The sequence below is a fragment of the Cupressus sempervirens genome, chromosome 1 (assembly GCF_028749045.1).
Source record: "Cupressus sempervirens isolate cs-2001-9-10 chromosome 1, ASM2874904v1, whole genome shotgun sequence".
NCBI lineage: Eukaryota > Viridiplantae > Streptophyta > Pinopsida > Cupressales > Cupressaceae > Cupressus > Cupressus sempervirens.
In genome coordinates, this window is record NC_143118.1 from 866772250 (window position 1) to 866792728 (window position 20479).

Genomic DNA, 20479 nt, shown 5'->3' on the forward strand with positions numbered 1-20479 from the left:
AAAATATTTTCTATACAATTTGAGTTCATTAGTGACCAAGAAAGTCATCAACGACTGAGAAAGTTTCAAGTATACTAGTGTTGATTTATATAGTGTGTGTCAAGTGAACCACACACTAAGTATAAGAAGAGCACAATACAAGTCAAACAACAACAATGTCGAGCATCAATAGATAGTAAAGGTTGAACAATGTAGACTTTACATAAAAGTTAGGAATGGAACAAAGTTTGAGGCAAAATGATTATCAAGCCGACTTGGAAGGAACATTTAACTTTTGAAAAGGTTGTTACAAAACATTTAATACTTACAAAAGTTGTTACAAAATATTTACATGACGTGGATCATAGATCCCTATGTTGTATAAATCAAAAATTAATGTGAAGAGACGAAATATGGAAACATCTAGAAAACTCTTTGTGAAACTCTTTAAATAGTGATGATCTTAACCAAGATCATGTACGTATGTGTTTTTTTGGATCATGAGTAATAGAAAGGGAGACAAGAAGAGTATATGTGCGAACATGAAGCATTATATAGTGAAGGATTGAGAACAAATCAAAAGTCAATGAAGGGTTCTATTATCATCTAACAAAGCAAGCACCTATTCATAGGAGTGAAGTGAAAGGGAAATATTATTATTATCAGATTAGAGGAGAGGATTGGTTAGCAAGGAGAAGAATTGAAATTAGTTGCAAAGAAAAATAAGAGTCAAGTACTGAATCAACTCTAGTTAACTTGAATCAGGGTAAATCTCTTAACAAACCTCTCATAGGGTAGATCATATCTTATGATCAAATATTGTAACCATCATAGGATAACTTTATTACTATAGTAGTGAAGATTTGTGGGTGTTATCCCCACCCCAATTTTACCTTCACCTTAGAGGGTTTCTGGGTAATGAATATTGCATTATGTGTTTCATTTTCATGCATGTGATAGATTAGATTTACATGTTATAACAAGTTTACATTACAAGTTTTACGTACACAAGTTAATTGATAGATGTGAATGAATTGGTGAAAAGTTTATGTTTAAGATTTTGATTCACACCCCCCTTTCCCTCTAAGTATCTTATTTATCCTATTTACAACTCTATCAATCAACAAAGTGCATTAGGAGTAAAACTCTCTTCATGAGACATAGTCCCATCAACAATTGGCATACCTTGAGTCACCTTAGTGGGTTGACATAAAACTAGATGGGACTTTCCATCTTTCAATTATTCATTAGGCTATAAATACTAAGACTTGGCATGAACCATTCTTGGAACATCCCCTTTGTATGTTGACTTAACCATATTCATAAAAAAATATTACTTTTCTACCAAACTTTCTTTATAGTTTGAGTAGATTTGGGCTTAGCCTCAAAGGGGCAATATTTCACCCACCAACTTGTCTTGTTACAATGAAAATAGGCAAAGGGATTGAGCTTGAACTCTACCACTTGAGGGAAATCTCCCAACTTGGATTTTAGAGTAGTAAGATCCAAAAAAATGGGTTGATTATTAAATATTAACATACAACCTAGCAAAGACCAATCTTCTCCAAGTAAGAGACAAATAATCCACCATAACTAGCTCCCCAAAATAGGCAACAATACATTTGAAGATTCCTTTATCCCAAAAATCTAAGGGAAAACCATAAACCCTCACCCACATAGGTTCCACATCAAAATAAAAATAGAGAGGTAAAAAAAAAGGTTCCCAATGTTTAAGAGCCAAAGACACCTTCTCGGATGTTGATGGACCTCCTAAAATCCTCTTCATAGGTGAACACAAAGCAAAAAGAAAACCTTGGCCCTAGAAAATACATCAACTTGACCTTTGCACTTCCATTTCTAAGAGACCCATGCATGAACTAAATCAACATGATATTAGGCCCAATAAACTTACCAAATAGCACAAAAAAGTCATCCCACCCATGGCTCTATCCCCCAAGTAATCCAGATTAATCATGATAGAGAAAGTCATAGTTAAAGCATTTGTTGAGTGGATATAATGAAAACTACCCTTCCCTTTTAGCTTTGCATTGATATAGATTCTCATGAGGAGGCCCATCAGAGTCGGCAACAATAGAGGCTGACCCACACCACCATTTTCCACACCTTGCACCTTGAAGCTATATCCCACAAAATCTTGTAGTCAACCAATACGACTTGGATCATAATGCCTAGAGGATTCCACCATTCCATCCCAATAAATGCAAGAACTTGCAATAGTAGAGTTCCAACCATTTCCATCTTTTCCCATCGCCCTTGACCATTTTGACAACAAAATATTTATATTGCATAAGATTTATTGTTATATGAATTATAGATTCCTTAATTCTAATAAAAATTAATTATGTTTTTCAAATATTCAAGTTTCTTATTTTTTTTAAAGAAACTCTTGTTATTTCACACATGCCATTGTAGCATATTGATTAAATTTGATATAAGTTACAATTGTACACTGTCCTAAATCATCACCTTCATAATCTTCTTTTAATGATATACAGTGCATTTATGTTTGATTGCTAGATTTTTATAACCTACCTCATTTCTAAGAGTATATAATATATATTTATATTGCATTTTTAGAAGCATACTATAGAATGTAAGTGATTCAAGTGTACTCTTAATTTCCATCTTCATCATTGAATTAGGTTTTACTCGATACACATTCCTACATTCAGTGGTATGTTAAGTGTAACTTTAATTTTAGTTTTATAGAACTAAACAGAGTATGGAATACAAATTTAAAATAACAAATCCATATACATTCCTACATTTGGTAGCATGTTATAGATTAAAGTAAAAAAAATTTTTGAAGGGACCTGAAACCCTTTACAATAAATTAAGAATAAACATTAAGCACCACTAGGTTTTACAAGGACCTGAAATCTGAAGAAAAGACAAAACCAACACAAAAAATCAAGTTTTATAGGGACTGAAAACCACAATTCTAAACTAAATAAAAGCAACCAGGTTTTACAAGGACCTGGAACCTAGAGTTTAAACAAGATTGAAAAAAAATAAAAATAAATCGGTAAAACCACACAGACTAGCAACAAGCACACCAACACCCACAACCAGCACATAAAACAACTCTTTGATGATATTCGCCACCACTTTCCCTACTTCTGCATTACTCTTGATAATTTCAGATGAAGCTAAAGCAAGAACCTCAAGAACCTCTGTGACCTTTTTTCTCATGCTCTACCTAGTTCTCTTACTAGGTCCTCCTCATACTCTGACATTCGGTAGCATGCTAACTATAACTCTAATTTTAATTTTATAGAACTAAACATAGTATGGAAGACAAATTTAAAATAACAAATCCATAATAATAGATTCCTATTCCTAATCCTATTGTCGTGGCCAAACGGGCCCTTAGTTTCCATCTTCATCATTGAATTACGTTTTACTTAGACATACATTCCTACATTCATTGGTATGTAAAAAAAAAAATTCTAGATAGCAAGGAAACAGTAGTTTGCTTAAAAGAGAATACAAATGAAACACCCAGTGAGGGAGCTGGAGAATATCAGTGGACAACTACGCCATCTACGATCAATCTGTAGAGCGGGGGATAACCGCTGCTCGCATAGGCATTGATCGACTCCACGAAGCGGCGCATAGTGACCTTGTTATTCTCATGGTCATAAGATTTCAGTGAAGTTGTTCTGAACTTGGCCATGTAGAAAGTGAATCTCAGTAGTTTTATGGCCTCCTGGCTGCTGCTACACTTAACATCAATAGATGATGTATCCAAATCATCGGCTATCAAAGACTTGTTGTACTCCTTTCCACCAAATTTTAAGGGCTTAAAATTATTCTTCCTTGTATTATTGCATACAATACAAACATCACGGGCTATTAGCGACTCCCTTCGTGCAACGCGGCCGGCCTTCAAAGAACATATTTGATTATTGTTGTCGAAGATCCACTCTATGTAAACTGACTCGCATTTGAACAGAAAGGGACCAACTTGAGGCCAAATATCATGTACCCATTCTTCTGAACGGTTCACAAATTGTTGAACCCATTGTTCAAAGTCATCTAGCTGAACTTCTTGTTAATTATTGTTAGTTGGACAGCTGTTATTTCTAACTCGGAAATAGCAGAACTATTTATGGGTAGCTTGGACAGTTGTTCGTCCTTATCTATGAATAGCGGTTGTATTTATGGATGGTTTGGACAGCTGTTTGTCCACTTGCCAAAAATTAGTAAATGGTTATTATTTACTAATTTTAAAGATTTCCTTTTGGACACCTTGCAACCAATTCTATTATTGGCTGTTGAGTTGTCTTAATCTCAGCCGTTGGTTTGATTTAATCTCGATCGTTGGTTTACCAACGAGAGTAGTATAAAAAGGGGTCTAGGGGGCATTTGGAGAGTAAGGCAGGAAGCTTTTGGAGAAGCAGTTTGCAGTGTTAGCAAACAGTCTTGCAGTATTAGCAAGGAAGCTTTTGGAGAAGCAGTTTGCAGTGTTAGCAAACAATCTTGCAGTGTTAGCAAGGAAGCTTTTGGAGAAGCAGTTTGCAGTGTTAGCAAACAGTCTTGCAGTGTTAGCAAGGAAGCTTTTGGAGAAGCAGTTTGCAGTGTTAGCAAACAGTCTTGCAGTGTTAACAAGGGCACAGTGTTAGCGCAGGGATAGCAGTGAGAAATATCAGCGGAAGAAATTAGGAGGTTGTCGGAGTTCTGCCAGTGTGAGGCAAGGAATTTTGTATCTCTTGATTTGCTGAAGTTTAATATAATTTCTCATCTGTAGAACTGGTTTTCCCTTAGGGGTTTTTCCAGGGACAATTTGTCCAAAAATATTGTGTTGATTCTGTTGCACATTTCTTTCCGTATTTTAAGTGAAGTTGCAGTTGTGTTATTTTTCGATATTAGCTGGAAATTTATTTTCAGCAGTTTAATAATCATTTGTGATAGGAGATTAATAATCAGTGACTGCAATAGTTTGATTTTTCACATGGTATCAGAGCATTGTTAAGGGTAGAAGAGTTTTGCCCTAGGAAAGAAATTTTGATCTCTTTAGATTTATTATTGCTTTAAACCCTTGAGATGGCTTCAGCTAGTTTGAGAGATCAGGATAGATTGGATGGTGCCTCAAATTTTGGTGTCTGGAAGGCCAGAATTTCTTTATTGTTGGAAGAGAATGGTATCAAGGATTATGCTACCAGTGGTGTACCTGTACCAACGAATGAAACATAGCTTGCAGCATATAGGAAGGACGATGCCAAAGCGAGGAGGATTATCCTTGATGGTGTCAAGGATCATATTGTTCCACATATCTCGGAGCTAGATACAGCAAAGAAGATGTGGGACGCCATTCTAAATCTGTACCAGAATGCTACCACTAACAGGAAGTTGATTCTCAGAGAGAAGCTAAAGAATACCCGGATGAATCAGGGAGAAGATGTCACAAGTTACCTCACCAGGCTCAGACTTGTCAAGGATGAGTTAGCAGCTGTTGGAGATAGCCCTAGTGATGATGAGCTAGTGAGAATAGCCCTAAATGGGTTTACTAAACAATGGAGTGTCTTTGTTCAAGTTGTCAGTGGATGAGATACTTTACCGAGTTGGGATCGACTATGGACTGATTTCACTCAGGAGGAGTTTAGACTAAGTCTTGTCAATGGGGCCAACAAGAGTCAGAAAAATGAGGTGGAACAAGAGAACGTTGCCCTAGTGGGTAAAGGGAAAGCAAAGAAGGGATCTAGCAAAGGATCAAATTCATAAAGTGAAAAGAAGAAGAAGGACCTTTCTAAGGCCAAGTGCTTTGGATGTCACGAGTTTGGCCACTATGTCAGTGATTGCCCAGAGAGGAAAAAGGGTAAGAAGCAGGTGGTAGCTTCAGCAAGTGCAGAAGAACTCTCCAGCAGAATGGAAGATGAGTTTGCACTCATAGCTTGTATGGTTAGCTCAACCTCACAGTGTGTTTGGTATATAGATAGTGGGGCGTCATTTCATATGACAGGAGTTAGAGAGTACTTCTCCAGTTACAAGGAGGAGGACACCAACATCCAGATTTCTATGGGAAACTTGTTCAAACTCAACCCTGTTGGGAAAGGGACTGTTCAGTTTCAGAGGGAGAATGGAAAGATAATTCCTCTTCATGATGTGTTATATGTGCCGGGCTTAGGTATGAATTTGATTTCTATATCTGTTCTTCAGGATAGGGGGTATAATGTACTCTTTAGAGGGACACATGTGTTGATTAAGCACAAGGATTGGAAATCACCCATAATTATTGGAGTTAGGAGTGGTCGCCTTTATAGATTGCAGTTTGATACTCCTAAGGCACTTATGAGCAACAATAATCCTAGAGATCTTGGAGAGCTATGGCATAGGAGGATGGGCCATATTCATCATGGAGCACTTAGATTGCTTCGTGAGACCATGACAGGTGTTCCGGAGGTGAGCACAGAGCATGACGATACATCTAAGGAGAAAGATGTAGATCCCACTTTATATAGACAGTTGATTGGTACGCTTATGTATTTGGTCAACGCTAGACCAGATATAGCATTTGCAGTAAACTCTCTTAGTCATTTCATGGTTGAACCAAAGAGAATGCATTGGATAGCGGCTAAGCATGTGCTACGTTACTTGTGTGGTACAGTCGAGTATGGGATCAGATATGTTCGAGGTGAAGGTATCAGGTTGATAGGCTATACTGACGTAGATTGGGCAGGAAGTACAACAGACAAAAGGAGCACTTCAGGGTGTTGTTTCAGCTTGGGATCAGGAGTTGTATCTTGGTTCAGCAAGAAGCAGAAGTCTGTGGCTCTAAGTTCAGCAGAAGCAGAATACATAGCAGCTAGCATGGCGACATGTGAAGCTATATGGCTTCGGAAGTTGTTAGTAGCCTTGTTTGGTCAGAAGGTTGAGACTACTGTGATACATTGTGACAATCAGAGTTGCATCAAGTTGTCTGAAAATCCAGTGTTTCATGATAGGTCTAAACATATAGATATCAGATATCACTTCATCAGAGATTGTGTACAAAGGGGAGTTGTTCGACTACAATACATACCTACAGATGAGCAGGTAGCAGACATTCTGACGAAGGCTTTGGGAAAGGCCAAATTTATCTTCTTCAGAGATAAGATGGGTGTCATGCAGAACAGCTTCCTCGCTAAGAGGGAGTGTTAATTATTGTTAGTTGGACAGCTGTTATTTCTGACCCGAAAATAGCAGAACTATTTATGGGTAGCTTGGACAGCTGTTCGTCCTTATCTATGAATAGCGGTTGTATTTATGGGTGGTTTGGACAGCTGTTTGTCCACTTGCCAAAAATTAGTAAATGGTTATTATTTACTAATTTTAGAGATTCCCTTTTGGACACCTTGCAACTAATTCTATTATTGGCTGTTGAGTTGTCTTAATCTCAGCCGTTGGTTTGATTTAATCTCGGTCGTTGGTTTACCAACGAGAGTAGTATAAAAAGGGGTCTAGGGGGCATTTGGAGAGTAAGGCAGGAAGCTTTTGGAGAAGCAGTTTGCAGTGTTAGCAAACAGTCTTGCAGTATTAGCAAGGAAGCTTTTGGAGAAGCAGTTTGCAGTGTTAGCAAATAGTCTTGCAGTGTTAGCAAGGAAGCTTTTGGAGAAGCAGTTTGCAGTGTTAGCAAACAGTCTTGCAGTGTTAGCAAGGAAGCTTTTGGAGAAGCAGTTTGCAGTGTTAGCAAACAGTCTTGCAGTGTTAGCAAGGGCACAGTGTTAGCGCAAGGATAGCAGTGAGAAATATCAGCGGAAGAAATTAGGAGGTTGTCGGAGTTCTGCCAGTGTGAGGCAAGGAATTTTGTATCTCTTGATTTGCTGAAGTTTAATATAATTTCTCATCTGTAGAACTGGTTTTCCCTTAGGGGTTTTTCCAGGGACAATTTGTCCGAAAATATTGTGTTGATTCTGTTGCACATTTCTTTCCGTATTTTAAGTGAAGTTGCAGTTGTGTTATTTTTCGATATTAGCTGGAAATTTTTTTTCAGCAGTTTAATAATCATTTGTGATAGGAGATTAATAATCAGTGACTGCAATAGTTTGATTTTTCACACTTCTGTGCCTCTAGTAAGAAAAGTACGTATGTTGCTCTTGTCAGCCATGAGTAGAAGGCGATCCAAGGATTTACAGTCGGTTGAAGTTTGAAGGTCGGATATTGCACCTCTGACAACCACACTTATAGAGTCAGAAAATGATTCAGCGTCAACTTTTGCAGTTCCACCAATAAGCACACGTATAGGGTCCCTGTCATCCAAGGTTTCACGGTCAGCAAAGGATTCAGCGTCAAGTTTTGCACCAGCAGCAACGAGCAGGATTGCAGTGCCTCTCACAGTCTTAGATTTCAAGTCGTTGCCGGGCTTCAAATTATCCACGCAGTTCCCCAAAGAATAAACCCTCCTCCTCGTTGGCGAAGTCAGTAGATCACACAGCATCTGCAGTGACTTGCAAAAGATTCTATTGATATGGCGACCGATCCAGAACCTCAGACTTGTGCTGAACCCCATTATTACTGATACAAAGGTTAGTAGTGCAGGAATGAGCCAATAAATATGGTTTTGAGTTTTTAGGAACAGGCCAACGAAGTTTAAAGTTGTCGTCAACTTCATCTCTGTCCTCAATAAGTTGACAGGCAGGAAGTAATCAGGGTCCAGGCGAATAACCGCGCGGTTATCTAATATCACTGAATCAAGAACTTCTTCAAACTTCATGATATCTCCCGTGACCACTTCCTCCCATATCTCTTTGTGGTCTTTCAAAAAGACCGCCTTTGGAGCCACCTTTTCAATGTACTTGACAGTTTTCCACATTTTGTCTGTGATGATGTATACAGGCCCGTCCTTCATTAACATCTTATTTTCATAATTTCGCTCCAGTACAAACTCCTTGCCCAGGTAGAGCACCGAGGCTCTATTGTCATCATTTCGGTCCAGTACAAACTCCTTGCCCACGTATTTCACATTGACTTTTTCTTTCTTGAATTGTTCTTTATCCTCAGATTTGTCTTCTTTCTTAGATTGTTCCAGAGACTTTTCAGAATCTCCATTGAGTACTTCTTTCTTGAATTGTTCTTTATCCTCAGATTTGTCTTCTTTCTTAGATTTTTCCTGAGATTTTTCAGAATCTACATTGAGTACTTCTTTCTTGAATTGTTCTTTATCCTCAGAGTTGTCTTCTTTCTTAGATTGTTCCTGAGATTTTTCAGAATCTTTCTGCTTTTTAGCTTTCGTTCCTGCAGTGGTCGAATGAGAGATCACTTTTTTGAAAACTCGACCACTGAATTGTTCGAGGCTTTTATAGTCAGTGTGAGGGAAACGGAAGAAGTTGAGCAAGGAGGCAAGGGCGCAATCTATGACTGCCCAAAGAGGCGTATTCTTCATGATCTGAAATAATCCAAGGCTTAGCTGCACTGGCAGCAACACCCTGTTTACAAATCCTTTCAAATCTGCCATTGTTTCTATGGAAGTGAACCACAATGATAAGCCCCTCCTCTTCTGAACAAATATTCTTTTATCTTTTATCTTTCCTATTATTCCCTAAAGACTTGCAACGTCATTTGGGCAGAACAGGTTCTTGTTTCTCTTCTCCTTCCCAGCTGATTAGCCAAAGATTGACTTGTTTGATCCTTATTATTATTTTTTCCTTCTGCCCGCTGTCACAGTTTTATCGACAAGTTAGAATAGAGACGGTTGCGTAATTGATATAAAAAAATACAAATAAAAGGAAAAACCCACCACTCAAAAAAAAAATCTTACTAAAAAGCAATCCTAATTTTGATTAATCATTTTATCTATTATTTCTCAATATATTCTTTCTATATTTTGGTGATTCTTGATTGGATAAGCTAACATGTGGCTGATGAGATTGCATATAAGTAGATTACTAGTTGTTTAGTAGGAGTAGGAGGAAGATAAGGGCTGAAGCAAGTAGATCTAGACAGCAAAGATATGAAATAAGGATTATGTACTTAGTAATTGTGAAAAATCAAACTATTGCAGTCACTGATTATTAATCTCCTATCACAAATGATTATTAAACTGCTGAAAACAAATTCTCAGCTAATATCGAAAAATAACACAACTGCAACTTCACTTAAAATACGGAAAGAAATGTGCAACAGAATCAACACAATATTTTCGGACAAATTGTCCCTGGAAAAACCCCTAAGGGAAAACCAGTTCTACAGATGAGAAATTATATTAAACTTCACCAAATCAAGAGATACAAAATTCCTTGCCTCACACTGGCAGAACTCCGACAACCTCCTAATTTCTCCTGCTGATATTTCTCACTGCTATCCCTGCGCTAACACTGCGCCCTTGCTAACACTGCAAGACTGTTTGCTAACACTGCAAACTGCTTCTCCAAAAGCTTCCTTGTTAACACTGCAAGACTGTTTGCTAACACTGCAAACTGCTTCTCCAAAAGCTTTCTTGCTAACACTGCAAACTGCTTCTCCAAAAGCTTCCTGCCTTTTGTATCCTCCAAATGCCCCCTAGACCCCTTTTTATACTACTCTCGTTGGTAAACCAACGACCGAGATTAAATCAAACCAACGGCTGAGATTAAGACAACTCAACAGCCAATAATAGAATTGGTTGCAAGGTGTCCAAAAGGGAATCTCTAAAATTAGTAAATAATAACCATTTACTAATTTTTGGCAAGTGGACAAACAGCTGTCCAAACCACCCATAAATACAACCGCTATTCATAAATAAGGACGAACAGCTGTCCAAGCTACCCATAAATAGTGCTGCTATTTCCGGGTCAGAAATAACAACTGTCCAACTAACAATAATTAACACTCCCTCTTAGCGAGGAAGCTGTTCTGCATGACACCCATCTTATCTCTGAAGAAGATAAATTTGGCCTTTCCCAAAGCCTTCGTCAGAATGTCTGCTACCTGCTCATCTGTAGGTATGTATTGTAGTCGAACAACTCCCCTTTGTACACAATCTCTGATGAAGTGATATCTGATATCTATATGTTTAGACCTATCATGAAACACTGGATTTTAAGACAACTTGATGCAACTCTGATTGTCACAATGTATCATAGTAGTCTCAACCTTCTGACCAAACAAGGCTACTAACAACTTCCGAAGCCATATAGCTTCACATGTCGCCATGCTAGCTGCTATGTATTCTGCTTCTGCTGAACTTAGAGCCACGGACTTCTGCTTCCTGCTGAACCAAGATACAACTCCTGATCCCAAGCTAAAACAACACCCTGAAGTGCTCCTTTTGTCTGTTGTACTTCCTGCCCAATCTGTGTCAGTATAGCCTATCAACCTGATACCTTCACCTCGAACATATCTAATCCCATACTCGACTGTACCATGCAAGTAACATAGCACATGCTTAGCCGCTATCCAATGCATTCTCTTTGGTTCAACCATGAACTGACTAAAACAGTTAACTGCAAATGCTATATCTGGCCTAGTGTTGACCAAATACATAAGCGAACCAATCACCTGTCTATATAAAGTGGGATCTACATCCTTCTCCTTAGATACATCGTCATGCTCTGTGCTCACCTCCGGAACACCTGTCACTATCTCACGAAGCAATCTAAGTGCTCCATGATGAATATGGCCCAACCTCCTATGCCATAGCTCTCCAAGATCTCTAGGATTACTGTTGCTCATAAGTGCCTTAGGAGTATCAAACTGCAATCTATAAAGGCGACCACTCCTAACTCCAATAGTTATGGGTGATTTCCAATCCTTGTGCTTAATCAACACATGTGTCCCTCTAAAGAGTACATTATACCCCCTATCCTGAAGAACAGATACAGAAATCAAATTCATACCTAAGCCCGGCACATATAACACATCATAAAGAGGAATTATCTTTCCATTCTCCCTCTGAAACTGAACAGTCCCTTTCCTAACAGGGTTGAGTTTGGACAAGTTTCCCATAGAAATCTGGATGTTGGTGTCCTCCTCCTTGTAACTGGAGAAGTACTCTCTAACTCCTGTCATATGAAATGACGCCCCACTATCTATATACCAAACACACTGTGAGGTTGAGCTAACCATACAAGCTATGAGTGCAAACTCATCTTCCATTCTGCTGGAGAGTTCTTCTGCACTTGCTGAAGTTGCCACCTGCTTCTTACCCTTTTTCCTCTCTGGAAAATCACTGACATAGTGGCCAAACTCGTGACATCCAAAGCACTTAACCTTAGAAAGGTCCTTCTTCTTCTTTTCACTTTGTGAATTTGATCCTTTGCTAGATCCCTTCTTTTCTTTCCCTTTACCCACTAGGGCAACGTTCTCTTGTTCCACCTCATTTTTCTGACTCTTGTTGGCCCCATTGACAAGACTTAGTCTAAACTCCTCCTGAGTGAAATCAGTCCATAGTCGATCCCAACTCGGTAAAGTATCTCGTCCACTGACAACTTGAACAAAGACACTCCATTGTTTAGTAAACCCATTTAGGGCTATTCTCACTAGCTCATCATCACTAGGGCTATCTCCAACAGCTGCTAACTCATCCTTGACAAGTCCGAGCCTGGTGAGGTAACTTGTGACGTCTTCTCCCTGATTCATCCGGGTATTCTTTAGCTTCTCTCTGAGAATCAACTTCCTGTTAGTGGTAGCATTCTGGTACAGATTTAGAATGGCGTCCCACATCTTCTTTACTGTATCTAGCTCTGAGATATGTGGAACAATATGATCCTTGACACCATCAAGGATAATCCTCCTCGCTTTGGCATCGCCCTTCCTATATGCTGCAAGCTGTGTTGCATCCGTTGGTACAGGTACACCACTGGTAGCATAATCCTTGATACCATTCTCTTCCAACAATAAAGAAATTCTGGCCTTCCAGACACCAAAATTTGAGGCACCATCCAATCTATCCTAATCTCTCAAACTAGCTGAAGCCATCTCAAGGGTTTAAAGCAATAATAAATCTAAAGAGATCAAAATTTCTTTCCTAGGGCAAAACTCTTCTACCCTTAACAATGCTCTGATACCATGTGAAAAATCAAACTATTGCAGTCACTGATTATTAATCTCCTATCACAAATGATTATTAAACTGCTGAAAACAAATTCTCAGCTAATATCGAAAAATAACACAACTGCAACTTCACTTAAAATACGGAAAGAAATGTGCAACAGAATCAACACAATATTTTCGGACAAATTGTCCCTGGAAAAACCCCTAAGGGAAAACCAGTTCTACAGATGAGAAATTATATTAAACTTCACCAAATCAAGAGATACAAAATTCCTTGCCTCACACTGGCAGAACTCCGACAACCTCCTAATTTCTCTTGCTGATATTTCTCACTGCTATCCCTACGCTAACACTGCGCCCTTGCTAACACTGCAAGATTGTTTGCTAACACTGCAAACTGCTTCTCCAAAAGCTTCCTTGCTAACACTGCAAGACTGTTTGCTAACACTGCAAACTGCTTCTCCAAAAGCTTCCTTGCTAACACTCAAGACTGTTTGCTAACACTGCAAACTGCTTCTCCAAAAGCTTCCTGCCTTTTGTATCCTCCAAATGCCCCCTAGACCCCTTTTTATACTACTCTCGTTGGTAAACCAGCGACCGAGATTAAATCAAACTAACGGCTGAGATTAAGACAACTCAACAGCCAATAATAGAATTGGTTGCAAGGTGTCCAAAATGGAATCTCTAAAATTAGTAAATAATAACCATTTACTAATTTTTGGCAAGTGGACAAACAGCTGTCCAAACCACCCATAAATACAACCGCTATTCATAGATAAGGACGAACAGCTGTCCAAGCTACCCATAAATAGTGCTGCTATTTCCGGGTCAGAAATAACAGCTGTCCAACTAACAATAATTAACAGTAATGGGTCATGTCTATTGAAAATCTATAATTTGCACTTGCAGACCAACATGATGATACTTGAACTTCATTGTTCCTTCTTTGATGGTATTGTTTATTGTCTTTTTTTGTCATTTCCATTGTGTAGTCTCCAGCTACAAGGTTAGATATTTCCATAGGGAATTTCTCGTGCATTGACTACATCAGATTTATAAATGGTTTTAATTTCACAAGGATCTACTAGGGAAAGGTAAAGAGAAGAAAAAGAACCAAATAGATTCTCCCTTATTATTTAAGAAAACTAGAACCCAATCTACTAAAAATATTCAATAGAAGAATGAAAAATATTGGAATATTTGGAGAGGTGGATTGAAACATTGCATTAGGTTAACCAAGCTAGCTATAAGTTATCATACTTTATCAATCATTGTATAAATGCTATTCAAGGAGAGCTCAGTTTGAGTCATCGTCTTATATTAAGAGGAATCATCCTCCACCCCTTATAAGAGACCCTCCAAGGGTACCTACTTGAATTCTCCCAATAGCTTAAAAGTACTCAAAAAATGACACAACTCAAGATAAGAATATTGAGGTGTTAGAGAAGGTTGAGTAACCACTATAGAGAGAAGAAGATATACTATAGATTCTGAAATCTAGTTTAAGTAGAATATAACCTTAACACAATTCAATGTATGATAAAAATAATGAATTTTATAAAATAGATCAATTGAAGGTGCAATATCCCTCTAGAGTCCTTGACAATAATAGACTTGTTCTTCTAGATGTCCTTAGTAAAATAACACAATCTCATCTTTAGATTCCTCCAAGATAACAAACCCTAATATATATTCCTTCCCCTTCTCCTCCTCATGAAAAACCATATCATTCTCCTAGCTTTCTATCAAAATAATAATAATCTATCTCTCACACAATTATATCTAGAACTAACCAATTGGAACATAGGTAAGGATGCTATTCATTCTCTACAACCACAAAAAAAATCATTATCAAGTGGTTAATTTCCCAAATTGACATGACAAGGAAGAAAATCAATAAAATAGAAGTCATTATTTAGGTTGAAGCTAAAGATAAAGATTAGTTTAGTACCACTATCGATATCAATAGGTAATAAATGGCACATAAACTAGCACAAAAATTAGATAATTTGAGAATAATGGAGAACCAAAATAGAGAGCTAAAAAGCACTTGTTCCCTCAAATATAGAAAAAAAGAAAATGGCTTCAAGTTTGGCTAATTTCAAAGGTAATCAAAGTTGGATTAATAAAAGGTTTACAAATGTGGTCAAGTTTAGCAATAAAATTATGGATAAGATGACCTCCTTCTTCAACACTATTCAAGAGGAGCTAAAGTACATGAAGATCAAAATGAGGAAACATGAGGAGACATATCTTATTTATATGCAGCTAGTGAAAGAGGGACCTATTATGGTGAAAGAGGAATCTATTCTTTATATTTTCATGCATCAGGCTGGAACTATTTCCTTTCTATATATTCTCAAATATTCCAATGAAAAGTGGAAGGAAATCCATCTTTCTTCTATTTAGTTTCCTATGTGTTGTTTCTAGACTCTACTAGTTTTAGTTCTTGGATTTTTTGCTAGGTTTTTGTTTTAGTGGTTGATTTCACTGCTTGTGAATAGCTTGTGAACTTCTTTTTACTTTATTTTTTTTGGGGTGTTTAAAGGCCTCTTTTGATTGAACTTAATCAAAATATTGATAGGGAAAGAACATTTTGTTTGTAAAAGTCAAGATTTAACTCTAGTAGTAGATTTTGTTATACTAATTATTTATAAATTTTAGATTAATCTAAAGGTCCTCTTAGTAATCTAAAGGTGAAACAAAATATAGAAATAATTTCTGAAATAGAAACCCCTATAATTGAAAAATTAAGGAAAGATGAATCCAAGAATTACCAAGTAACCCAAATCAAATTAGTTAAGCATCTAAGAGACTAAGTAATGGGAGCATTTTATACAACTGTAGTATCTTGACAGTTGATAATGTATAAAGATAGGAAATCAACAAACAACTCAAGGACTAGCTTCAATAATTAAAATATTTTGTGAAACATTTCATAAATCTAGTACTTTTATCCCCTAATGCTTCATAGATGTTCTATTGTTTATGTGAAATGAAAAAGTTGATGATATACATGCAATAAAATAGAAGGCACATTCTTTAGATATTTCAATACATTCAATATTATATAAACCATCTAAACATATATAAATTAGTTATAAATATCATAAGAAAGTCAAATTTCCAAATTAGAAAATGGTTAATTATAAAAATCAATTAAGAAAATAGAAAATGATATTTATGAACATGAAATGCCCCTATTTGAGAATATACATTCAGTTTCTCTATAGATTTTGATTACAATTAATATCTCATCACATATCATTAATATTTTGCTAAGAATTTTAGTAATGCTATAGGTTCCCCCTCTAAACACTAGAACTTGTTGCTTAGGCTTTATGATTTGCATAGGAACTTGGTGCCCCAAAATTCTCCTCATCTTGTGGTTGAGTTAAATAACCTAGTTTTCCCTCATATTTCATCTATAGTGAAACAAATTCACACCCCCATTGTCCCTCTTATGGCCTCCCCTTATTTTGGGTATGTGTATCCTCCTAGATCATAAAGCTAAGCACAAAAATGAGGAACTCCCTAATGGAAAAAAGAAGAAACATTTGAGGTCTTAGAGGATTCTACTAAGGGCTCATCCTCAGCTACTAAGTTAGCTTGGACTCCTAATCACTCTGCTCAATTTTTTTACCCCTCTCTCCACTAGGTCGACTCATTTTTTCCCCTCCCCTAAAATTGATCTAAGCTATGCTCGAGAACTCCAGATCTCTTAAAAGAATTCATCTTGTCCTCTTCCTAAAAGGGAGGATGACTCCATTGACCTAGAAATTATTTCCTTACACTTGAACAAGTTGGCTATATGTTATAACATGCTTAAGGCTCTTACTAGATGGTTGTTATTTTATATGCGCATTTCCCATAGGAAAATCAATAAGGTGGAAGCTATAGAAGAGGAAAAAAGGAAAGTGGAAGATTAGACCACTTGTAGACATGATGAAGCTTGGTGGAATTTAGAGAGAGAAATTGGAGAAAATTTTCATAATCAGGAGTAGCTAGAGGAGCAAGCATAATTTTTTTGTAAGAAAGTGCCTTCTAAGGAGGAGGTAAATGAAGTACTAATGATCCTTAGCTCTATGCACAAGGCCCAAGATAACCTTGGTGATTAGCTCAAGGAGTTGGTCTCCCAACACAATGCTGCCCAGATTAAGACAAATTCTACCATTGGTGGTATCAAAATGGAGCCTAGAGGACATGAAAGTGAAGAGGAAAAGAAGGGAGAAGACTCTAAGTAAAGAGGATGGTAAGATGCAAGTTCTTATGGGATTGGTTAGACTACTTCCTTTTTCTGCCTCAATCAGTCCTTCTTGGTCTAGCTTAAGGAGTTGTGAAGGTAGCCAGTTGGTCTTCTATTTTTGTGCTTCTAGTGGTGCTAGTGTTGAGTGTTCAGTGACTAGGTTTTGACTTTACTCATTTTTTGGTGCTGGTTGGTTGTTGTTGGCTTGGTGTTGCTAGTTCAGTACATTAGCTGGTTTCTTCTTGTAGTTTTGTTAGTTTGATATTGTTAGTTCAGTGTTCAATGGTTTTTTTCCTATTGGTTTTTGTATTTTGATAATTGATTGTTGCTAGAATTTTTTGTTTTGGCCTTCTCAACCTCATACTCTCTCCTATTTTTTGTCTTGCCGGTTTAACTTGTTTAAATTTTTTTCGTTATGCTTTGGTAAGGTGTCATTGCTTGTGTCCCTATCTCTTTATCTATGGACTTGATGTTAATATTGTAATGGGTTTGGGTCCTTTTCCACTTTACTTAATTAGAACAACATACATATTGATTCAATCCAAACTTTATATGAATACTATTGTATAATAGACATACATTTATAGTACACATAATCATAATTCCAAAGGCCTTTCTAAATAGACACCATTAAAATTAACTTGGGCATTAAATTTTTTAATATTAGGATTTACCTCTTTAAAAGAATACTATTTTATAGGACCAACTTAAAGAATAATAATAATTATTGTGATAATTATTTGTATAGAAAGGACTACAAATTATGCCACCATTTACATATCATAGATACTAAAATGAAGAAAGACAAACAAGTTACATGTAGAGTGAGTAACCTAACTAGATTGTTCAGAAGGAAGGGAGATGATTGAGGGCTGATCAAAACTATAGCTTACTTAATGTTTGAGGGAGGTAGTGTGGTTCAAGGTGTTAGGATCAACCATGAACAAAAATAACAATTACATGCAAATATAGGCAATACCATAAAATAATAAATCACATAGAAGAGAATACAAGATAGAAATATTTAACATGATTCACCCAATCCCTGGGCTACACCCACTAACAGTAAGTCCAATATTATTATTATCCAGTGATTACAATTCACAATCCCTTACAATTGAATACTACCACAGGAAGCTACAATCTCATCATACATTATGAAATCCTTAACCCTAAGCCATTTTATACAAGTTTTTACCACTTAGAAAATTAGGGTTAGAATAAGTTGTCCAAAATAAAAATAGCAGCTGACACCTTTTACAATAGTAAAGTCATTTTTGGCTTAGGGGGTGTTACGCCTGAAAACCTCGTAGAGGTGTTGCTCCTCAATCCCACCCTGTACTATGGCAAGGAGTGCACCTGGGGTGCTACCCATTGACCATGTCTTGAGGGGATTGCCTTCAAACCCCCGTAGAAATAATCTAGGGGGAAACCATGCCGAATAAACCTCCAAGTCTGAATAGGCTCCAAATCACAACACGAGGAGTTAGGAAGGAAGGCAATTCAAAAGCTACATCTCTAGCCATATCTAGTCATCAACTTAGTTGGGCCCTACGCATCTAAGAACCATCCTAATCCATTGGGTACCAAGAAAGGCAGCTCCATTTTTGGCTGGATAGAACTCCCTCCTAATCCTAGAGAAGTTGGAGACGATTGGCTGATAATAGACTTAGTTTTATAAAATTATGAATTTAATACATTACTAATAAATAAACAATAGAGAACTTTTTACAAAAATTAAAATTTATTCTACTTAATAGCATCTCAAGATAATTATTTTTGCCCAAAAACTGCAAATAAATGTTTACTGTAAAATCTTCTTTCATAACAACTTTACATTGAAGAAAATCATTTGATGCTTTTTATGAACACAGCCAATGTCTTTTTATTTGCTTCATTTTAACATTTATGTAACAGATATTTAAAGAACTTAGTTTGGGCCATCTTAGATTTAATTTTAAATTATAATTTCGTTTAACTTAAGGTTGTGCTTTAACCAGAGATATCTCCACATATTTTACTTATCCCTGTATAGGGATTGATATGTTAGTGAAAAAAAAAATGTACTGCATCTCTCTTTCATCTCAAATTGCAATTTTAGATTGTCAGTCTCCAACTAAATACTCACAAATTTTGTACTTGTAACTTCATGGAAAAGCGAATAGGCCTAATATGCATACGGATGGGGATGGTGCCTACCTCTGCCTCCTCCAACCGTTTCTTACAGCGTCTACCTTCAAAGAGCCCAATAAATCTTTAAGGCCGTTGATTGCTACAAATGCAGTGTACTTTTTTTTAATATGCTGTTATCTTCTGTAAATTCTAATTACCAATCCTGCAAACAAATTAAGCAAGGCGAAGTGTAAATGGGAAAAAAATGAAAAAAGTGACATTAATCACCAAAAATACAAAACATATGGGGAAACGGTTGTCTTTCTTTTAAGAAAAAGAAAAGAGGGAACAGAGAGTCGAAGAAGTAAAGTGGTGAAGTAGAGCGTACCTATTAGCCCGCAGAGGTGATAATTTTTGAGTTTCTTTGGTATTGTGAACTAACGCTTCCTATGTATAAGGAAAATAGAGAAAAAAGTTTATATAAAAGTTAATATCTCTTTGGGGTCCAAGATTCTCATTCTTTAGTTGAAGATTAACTTGCAACATGCAACAGCTCGTTTGATTGGGGGAATAGGAATAGGAGAATAAGAATAGCTATTTTGGAATAGAAAATGGGGGTACATATTCTTATTCTCTGTTTGGTTTAGAAAATGGGGGTGCATATTCCTATTCTTATTTCCCTATTCCTATTCCTGCAGCCAAACGGACCCTAAAAGAATTTGAAAAAATGGGTTGTCTTTCAATAAGAACTACACTTATCAAATATGAATTTTTTTTTTAAAAATTATTGAAGAGATTGAAAAGTCTGATCTCCCATGATCCTCGTGGATGGCTAAAGTCTTGTATTACTAGGTGAAATTGTTTAAAAGCCCCTAAATTTTGTACAAGGTAGAACACAACGTGATAATTTTTGAATCGCTGGTTTGAACTAAGTATAAATCGGGTCCAACTTATCCGTGTATTTGGTGTACTGGCCACATCACAGCATTTAATATCCTGTCCAAATTTCCAACCAAGACAATATGTGGAATTATCAACTTTCTTTTCAAAAACCCACGCCAAAAGCACGCTTTCCTATCTAATGAAAATGACAACCGAAAAAGGTCCAATATGATGCTTCTAGGTCGTAACATTAGATAGTAAATTTGTAAAATTATATGCACATTCATTACA

General features: G+C 36.8%; 1 protein-coding gene across 1 annotated transcript; it reads right to left on the minus strand.

The window, feature by feature from the left end:
* Nucleotides 1-7975: 7975 nt before the first annotated feature.
* LOC149580587 (uncharacterized) lies at nucleotides 7976-19722 on the minus strand. The gene is made up of 3 exons (XM_089814221.1): nucleotides 19695-19722; nucleotides 19394-19529; nucleotides 7976-9633 (listed from the first exon to the last, which is right to left on the minus strand). Exon 3 carries the CDS (start codon nucleotides 9431-9433, stop codon nucleotides 8033-8035), a length of 1401 nt encoding a protein of 466 aa, XP_089670347.1. The 5' UTR covers nucleotides 9434-9633; nucleotides 19394-19529; nucleotides 19695-19722; the 3' UTR covers nucleotides 7976-8032.
* Nucleotides 19723-20479: the final 757 nt, after the last annotated feature.